The 8,800-nt window shown below is 35.4% G+C and overlaps 1 protein-coding gene across 1 annotated transcript; it reads left to right on the top strand.

Annotated features, from left to right (window-relative positions):
• The first annotated feature begins 1,282 nt into the window (after positions 1–1,282).
• PRXIIF (peroxiredoxin IIF) lies at positions 1,283–6,350 on the top strand. Its single transcript, XM_079051170.1, has 5 exons — positions 1,283–1,616; positions 1,700–1,729; positions 5,417–5,575; positions 5,939–6,033; positions 6,107–6,350. The coding sequence occupies exons 1-5, from the start codon at positions 1,413–1,415 to the stop codon at positions 6,210–6,212; spliced, it is 594 nt and encodes a 197-aa protein (XP_078907296.1). The 5' UTR covers positions 1,283–1,412; the 3' UTR covers positions 6,213–6,350.
• The last annotated feature ends 2,450 nt before the right edge of the window (positions 6,351–8,800 follow it).

Genomic DNA, 8,800 nt, shown 5'->3' with positions numbered 1-8,800 from the left:
CTTTGGCCCGATGCCTTATCGACATCATTGTCACATAGCAGCCCCACTCCGCATAACATTATCAGTGACCTCTCTCTGCATGATCGCAGTAACAACTACGTTTGCGGCACACCGACCAGATGATACTCCTGACAAGAAAAGATCATTAAGCCAGCTCTCGCTGCATAAACCCATGTCTGCCTCATCGTGCAACACCACAACTCTCGTAGGCAAGGTTCGGTAGTTCTTTTTATTCTTTGATATATTGGTTCTTTGTCTAGTCTGATCCGATTGTTAGCAATCCAATCACATCGGATTAGGGGGACTTGATGACACGCGATTTATATGACAGAGTCCAGTCCAATGATATTGGCCGCATACCAATAACATCGAACCTGGGGGGGGGGGGCTTGATGATATTAGGTCCATTAGCATGGTCTAAACGGCTCTGGCGCGCCAACCTTGCCTGACATTCCCTTGCCAGCCTTGCCTGGCACCCTCATGTTGGTCCGACCTGACACTCCCTTGCTTGGCACTCCCTTGCCAGCTTTCCAGGTGCGCGCCCGCCAGCTTCGCCCGGTGCCCTCGGCTAGCCTTGCCCAACTCCTTGCTAGCTGGGCCTGAATTGGGTTGGCCCACAGCCTAACCTAATTCCCTTTGACCTAATTGTCCCTTATAAAGTGATCAGTATTTCCTCCATAGAGAGGGATCTTCCCCCTTGGCTCAGCCGCTGTCCTAGACTCTGGCCGGATGGCTCAGCCGCCATCCTCTACCTTCAGCCACCATACATTACCCCCATCACCAAGATGGTTCTCTCCGGCTAAGGAGAACCATCTCACTTCTACCAACCGATCTAACTTGATCATCGGAGTCTGATCTCAGGGCACAATCCTTGTGCCCCTGAGGCGGTTCTAACGGCCTTGTCTGTTATGACCTCGCAGATTTCCTCTGGCGTAGGAGCACATCCTTAGAACAGGTGGTCGGAATGTTGCATCACACAAAAAAAAACTTCACTACAACAATTATTTTAAACAATTAATGAAAACATAATATATTTATTAGTATAAATTTTAACGTAATGACAAAAACATCTCCAATAGTAACAATATATTATTTTACTTCTTATTAATTTACTATTATTGTTTTTGACTACTTTATTACTTTATTTATTTCAAAAAGTACAAAATAAAAATGAATAGAGTTGACAGCATTTGTGATAATAAATAAAAAATATTTTGGCTAATTTAAGATGACACTATTTATAACAGGTTGGGCTCATATACGTTAAAGCCACCAATCTTTCAAGCCCAACAGCCTCGTATCTGTTCTGTTCATATTATCGACCCTACCTTCTTCCGCAGCTACTTCGCTGCTGGTGGTTGACAAGGTTCTTCTGTGCTGTTGTTTGTTGTGTGAACTAACTCCAGTAAAAAATGGCGTACGCGGTGTTGAAGCGATCTTCCATGATGAAGTCAATGGCTACGGGAATCGGAGAATCATGGCGGAGGTTTGCTTCCGTTGCAGTAGGGAGCGATCTTGTAGCAGCCGCTCCCAATGTTTCTCTCCAGAAGGCTCGGTCATGGGATGAAGGCGTCTCCTCCCAATTCTCCACCACTCCTCTTTCTGACATTTTCAAGGTCTGTTTCTTAGCAACTACACCCAAATCGGTATCGGAAATTTAGGGTTTGTGAGCTTACTTTACTTTTCGATATATTTTCAGGGCAAAAAGGTCGTCATCTTTGGGCTTCCTGTAAGTTTGTCTTTATTTCATACTATATGTTAAATTTCGCGAATTTACATGGGGCAATTCGTAAAAGCATCGTGCTTTAACTCATTTCTAATTTGATTTTATAAATGGGCTTACAAATCTTGATTAGATCCATTTAACTTTTCGAAAACTGATTATTTTTTGATAGGTTTTGATCGAAACCCTCAAAAATTATCCATGCCTTTAACAATTTGTGAGATTAGTAAGGGAAAAACAATTCATTTCAGTTTGGTAGTATAATTTTTAGGTATTATCTGATATTAATGGATGTATTCATTGTAGTTTGTTGTTTATAATTGCATCTGCTCAGTTTCACTTATGAGGACTCTATTTATCTTGACTTGGTGAAACATAAAAATTAAAACATTGATTAAATGGATTGATCAGTGCTTTAAATATCTTAATGAGAATACATCTCTTCAAGAGATAATCTTTTGGGACAACATCAATTTTAAAATTTTAGGTATCCTTATAACATGTAGAGATTAATGACTACCTTATGCTGAAAAATGTGCTATAATTTAGAGAAGTCATGTGTAACCTCAATTTGTACTTTGTAGAATTTTATGATTTTTGTTGACCTACATTGCTAAAAGAGTTCATATTGTTTATTCATACAAAGACAAGATTTTCTTATTTGACTTGAACAAAAAAAATTATGACAAGGGTCTTATCTCTAGAAAAAAAGGTGTATCTTTTTATGTATTTTGTTTTTTTCCTCAACCATTTACCATATTTTATTCTCCTTCTTTGAAATTTTATAATTTCACAAACTTACCTCTTATAACAGCTACATTTGGGGATATTTTCAAAAGTTATGTTTTGAAAATTTGGGTATAAATTTTAGTTTAGCCAAAAGTCGATCATAACATGGTTGTAATCTGAATAATGTTGTAACTGGATGATAGAAGAAATGGTATTAATCAATTGACAAAGTGTTGAGAATACAAAGTTGACACATCAATTAGCTGTAAATTAATATATATAATAATCAGCTGAGTTGTAACATAAAAGAACAAAACGGGTTTATTAAACGAATTATTTTTTGAAGATGTACGCGATAATCAAATAGATTTTGACATGGATGAATGACAAGATTTCATAATATTATATGATATATTAGGCATTTTTATAAGGCAACTTTATCTTTATGGCAGGTATATTTTTCAATTTGTTTCTTCAGTTTAATTAGGTCTAAATGTATTGTTTGGAAATTTCTTTGCTTTAATATGTTCACCCGATTTAATGAATGTAGAAATATAGAATGATTTAAAAACTTATAACATATTATCAAGTGCTGCCAAGGTTTTAAAGTATGAAATCGAGCCTTGAAGCGTTTCCCCTCCGCCTCATGAGGCGTAAGCATGAGGCGGAATTAAAAAAATATATAAATTATATATCTTTTTAAAAAAATAAAATACTAAACATAACTTTTTAATTAATTTCACCATCAAATCCATTAGTCATAAAAAAGACCTTCAAAAACATCAAAAAGTCAAAAACATCAAAAAGTCAAAAACATCAAAAGACAGCCACATAGGAAACTTGAAATTCACACAAAATCTTAAACATAAAAAACACACAAGTTAGTAATCAAGTTCAAATAAAATAGTCATCATCATTTGCATCATTTTCTAACAGTTCATCCTATCTTCTTGAAACCGTTCACTTCAACCTCATCATCCTTGTCAATTGAATTCACTTGAATATTTTCCATTTTATAGATGATGAAGTTCCACAATCTTCCTTAATTTTTCCGTCAGCTCTAGGTCTTCTGATTGCCCCGTCATCTTCCTTCCTTAATACCATGCCACCTCTAATGTCATCCTCCTCACCATCGTTTGGGGCGGCTATCCACTCATCATCCAACGAAAACCCCTTAGATGTTTAAAATGTATTGTCGGACGATGAGTGGATAGTCTCCTCAAGCGATGGTGAGGAGGATGGCATTAGAGGTGGCGGGGTATTAGGGGGAAGATAGCGGGGCAATCGGAAGACCTAAAGGTGGTGGGACAATTAGGGAAGGAGGTGTAACTTCATCATTTAGAAAAAAGAAAATGTTCCAAGTGAATTTGATTGACGGGGTTGAAGTGAATTGGGTTTAAGAAGATGAGGGTGACCCGTTAGAAAGTGATGCAAATGATGCTGATTATTTTATTTAAACTTGATAACAAACTTGTGTGTTTGATGTTTTAGATTTTATGTCAATTTTAAGATTCCTATGAGGCTATCTTTTAATGTTTTAGACTTTTTGAATGTCTTTTATGACTAATGGATTTGATTGTGAAATTAGCTAAAAGGTTATGTTTAGTATTTTATATATATATATATATATATATATATATATATATATATATATTAATTCCGCCTCGGGCTTATGCCTCGCGAGGCGGAGGGAAAACGCTTTGAGGCTCGATTCCGTACTTTAAAACCTTGTACTACAACCACTTTTTATTAATGTTACGACTTACAATCAATAGAGACCGTACATGCATGTTAATTAATGACATTTGTTACATATAGGTTGTTCCTTTTGTATTATGAAACATAATATGGATATTTCTTAACACACTTTAAAAGAATTATTTACTTTATATTTAGAGTAATAATTTGCTCGACAAGATAATGGGGGAGCATAGTTTCATTCGGTATTATTGTTGGTTGGTGTCTCTTTGTCACACTCATAGTCGTCCCTTCAAAAAGAATACTATATATATATATATATATATATATATATATATATATATATATATATATATATATACACACACACACACACACACACAAACATCATGGTTTTAGAATTATACTTCAAGCAGGCAAAATCTTCATATAGTTTAGACGAGTTATCCATTTTTGGCAACACAAATTTATAGACACTATAATGGAAGAACTTATCAACACTGATATTTTAAAATGGTGGGAAGATAGACAACAAAATGAACTATTTAGCCATCATGTCGTGGGAAATACTATGTGTTCAAGCTTGTAATATAGCTTCTGAAAGATGGTTTTCTTTTAGTGACAAGTTATCAAATGCAAGGATGAAGCTTTTGATGTAGAACTGATGCAAGTGTCATTAAGTCTTAAAGACTATTACAGTTCGATTACGAGATCACAAATCTAATCAATCTTGAAGAGGGCTTGTATGCAATCGAAGTAGATATCTTACATGACGAACCATTTAGCCAACAAATTAAAAAAATTAACCACATCTTATTTTTTTAAAGACTTGTACAAAACTTCCCCAAAACTCAACAATTTTCAAAAGTTGTAGGTTTGGGGAATCCAAATAATATTATGTGGTTGTTGCTGTCTCAGTTTCTTGTTGTAAGATTTCTTGCTTCCTTTGCATCCAAGCCTTCTTCAAGATTTGATTAGTTTTGTGAGATTGAAGTGTACTAGTATTTAAGGCATCAAATGCATCTACATCGATTTTGCGTTCAAAGGGTTCCTCTTTGCATTTTATAACTTGCCATTAAGAGAACTGAAAACTTTCTAAAGCTACAATACTAGTTTGGAGAGTTAGTATGTCATGTGAAAGGTGGCTAAAAATCATGGTGATGCTTATCTTTCTACCTTTTTAAAATACAATAAAGCAAAATTTTGACTATCTTGATAAATAAATAACCTTGCTTCTGGTTCTGGGAATTTTGTATATTTATACAGGGTGCATTCACAGGAGTTTGTACAGCTCAGCATGTTCCAAGTTACAAGAAAAACATTGACAAATTCAAGGCAAAAGGCATAGACTCAGTGATATGTGTATCTGTTAATGATCCTTATACCATGAATGGCTGGGCTGAAAAGCTTGAAGCCAAAGAAGCCGTAATTCTTTATTCAAACATATTACTCCCTCCGTCCCAAAATTATAGTCCATCTTTCCTTTTTGGTTTGTCCCAAAATAATAGTCAACATCTAAAAATAAATAACATTTTTACCAAAATACCCCCTCATTATTACTTAACCAACTAAGCATGTAATGGAACATTAAATGCAAAGTAAGAACAAAACTGTCATTTTATTAAATAAAGTTAGTGGTAATTAATGCTTTTCTTAATATGTGTGTTTTTTGTCTGTGGACAATAATATTGGGACGGAGGGAGTATTTATTTTCCTCATAAATTCTATCTTATGTTACCCAATATTTACCATACTTTTTTAACACTTTCACATTACATCTCTTTGCAGATTGAATTTTATGGAGACTTTGATGGCAAATTCCACAAAAGCTTGGATCTGGAATTAGATCTCAGTGCCGCTTTACTTGGACATCGCTCCACTAGGTACAATTCGTACTGTCAGTTTCAGTGTCAGTGTCAGTGTATTGACTGATTGAATGTGACATATTTTTGACAGATGGTCGGCATTTGTTGAAGATGGAAAGATTAAGGCTCTAAATGTGGAGAATGTTCCGTCTGAATTCAAGGTTTCTGGGGGTGAAGTAATCTTGGATCAAATATAGAGAGTTGTTTCTGTTGGATATACACTTCACTTAACTTTTGAATAAAGCAATGTACAATATATACCATCTTTCTTTTGAGCTATAGGTGTAAAATGAATTGCAAATTGCGAGAAAATAGCAACGTATTGTTTGTGATAATGATTTTATTTCAGAAAAAGTGTAAACAAAAAGGCAAAAGACATGGATTTCTTTGCAAGTCTTTTAATAGGTAGGCTTCATGAGATTCCGTGCCTAGTAATTAATGTATATTTTTCAAATAGAACGGTTTTGGTGATTGAAAAGAAGCCAAAACAAACTAGTGTTTGGCTTTCTCTTATAAAGAAAATGGAATTAGATGTCGTTTTGAAATTATTCCCACTCAGACCGCTGATGTGATGTGTACATAGAGGTGATTATATTGGTGCTCAGCTTTGGGCTTGACTGGATCTTTAAATAGGGAAAGGCCAAGCCCGTTTCTATAACTAGGCCTCTATAATTAGTTAGCTTGATATCAAAATATCCATCTGGCATTCAGTGTGTGCGTTTCATATATATGAAACGGGCTAGACACAAAATTATATGACACGAACACATGTAATTAATCCATATGACACGTGACAAAAAACAAAATTTTAAAACACAAACACGACATGTAATTAACCTGTGTGCAGTGGCGGACCTTAGTGGGGCATTTGGGGTCTCGGGCCACTGCTCAATTTCCGGCACGCAGTGTAAATTTTTTTTTTGTTTTTTCTATTAGGTGTACCCGCTTGAAATACGAGGGACACCACTACTAAAACAGTCTGCGTCCGCACTGCCTGTGTAAGATGTGGCATGACACAAATAGACATGTTTATAATACCATTTTTTAAGCATAAGAAAACATGCAAATTGGTCCTTAAACTTTAAGTAAATGTAAACTTTAACCCATTAACTACACGACTATGTGTGTATATACGTGTTTATGCGTGTTTGTGTGTTGCACAAATTTAATCTGTATCTTATACGTGTTAAAACAGGTAAATTTGTATTTGACACGTGTAAGACATGGGACACAAATTCAAAATATCAACATAAGTTGACATGAATTTCGAAAACTCATACATGAAAAACTCATGTCGTGTATTGAATTGTCGGGCTACAACACGTAACAAACATTATATTAAGTTTACTTACAGCTAGATAAAGCGTAGAGGCAATAATGTCCGAATAAGCAGTTATAAGTAACTTCTAATTTTGTAGTGGTCACCATCTTATTTCTACAAATTTCTACGTTTAGCAACTAGTAGCACTGATTGATACCAAAGCTTAAACAAAAATCAAAGTAAGCGATGCAAAACACACAGGTGTAGTAGCAATGTAAGGCAACGATCTAAAATATGCTAATACTTTTCACCCAAAATCACCTACTAAACATCGATGGTGAAAGTCTAAGTATATTCTCTGGTATCTAGTTCACTTAAACATATGCTCTAAGACCAACCTCTCATAGGTCCTTTTTAGAAATAGTATTTTCACCATATTTAAAAAAATAAAGCACCTCTTCACAACGGAAAATCCCATTTTTTAAAATGGTAATTAACCAAATATGTTTAATATAAAGTGCACGAGGTAATGAAGTTGCTACGTGTGCTCGTATTCTTGGTTGCGAGTTGGCTGCCTTTCCATTCAAATATCTCGGTGTTCCTGTAGGAACCAATACGTCCCTTAGGAGGTCGTTTAACCCTTTTCTAGGGTTGTTCTTGGAAGTCTCCCGCTCTATTATTTTTCTTTCTTAAGAGCGCCTAAATCCGTCCTGGACAAATTGGAGTCGATTAGGAGAAATTCTTTTGGGGAGGCTGTGAAGAAAAACTGGGTGGCTTAGGATGTTGCTCTAGGACCAAAGAAAAAGGGGGCATTGGAATCAGTTTCTTCATGTCGTTGAATACGACCTTGCTTGTCAAATGGTTATGGAGGTTTAACAAAGACTTGAGTTCTCTTTGGATGAGAGTTGTTCACGGTATTCATAACATAAAGGAGCATGTAGGTGCTTAGGCGAAGAGATCGTTGGATGGGGTTTGATCTAACATCGTCAATATCATTCTTCCTATCAATGTTTGGGGGTGGACTTCTCCTCTACTTATGACATTTGCATCGGGGATGGTAAGGATACGTTGTTTTGGATGGAAGATTGGTTAGGGAGTGGTAAGTTGGGGGTCAAATTCCCTCGTCTTTTTGATCCAGACAAACGGAAGAGCTGCTTTGTAGCGGAAAGAGTAGGCATGAACAGGCTAATGTGGGATTGGAAGAGTAAGCCCAACAGTGTTCTAGAGTTGTTAGATTTGGGCTCTTTGACTAAGCTGGTAGAGGGGGCTAAACTATTAATAGTGTCATATATATATATATATATATATATATATATATATATATATATATGCATTATTCTAACACATTTGAGCATTAATTTGGTAAAATGCAAAAATATTTGGTATTTTTAATGTTTAAATTCTATCTTGCAGCCAAAAAGGAAATTCTAAAGGAAAAAAGGACTGAAATTGAAGAAAGCTGGAAACTTGGAGCTTAGAGGTTATATTAGGAGCAGAAGAGAGAAGAAAATCGTGCATATTTCA

The sequence above is a fragment of the Lactuca virosa genome, chromosome 5 (assembly GCF_052849685.1).
Source record: "Lactuca virosa cultivar CGN04683 chromosome 5, Lactuca_virosa_CGN04683_v6, whole genome shotgun sequence".
In the NCBI taxonomy this organism is placed as follows: Eukaryota; Viridiplantae; Streptophyta; class Magnoliopsida; order Asterales; family Asteraceae; genus Lactuca; species Lactuca virosa.
The sequence above is the reverse complement of the archived record's forward strand: the minus strand, read 5'-3'. Positions and strand labels throughout refer to the sequence as shown.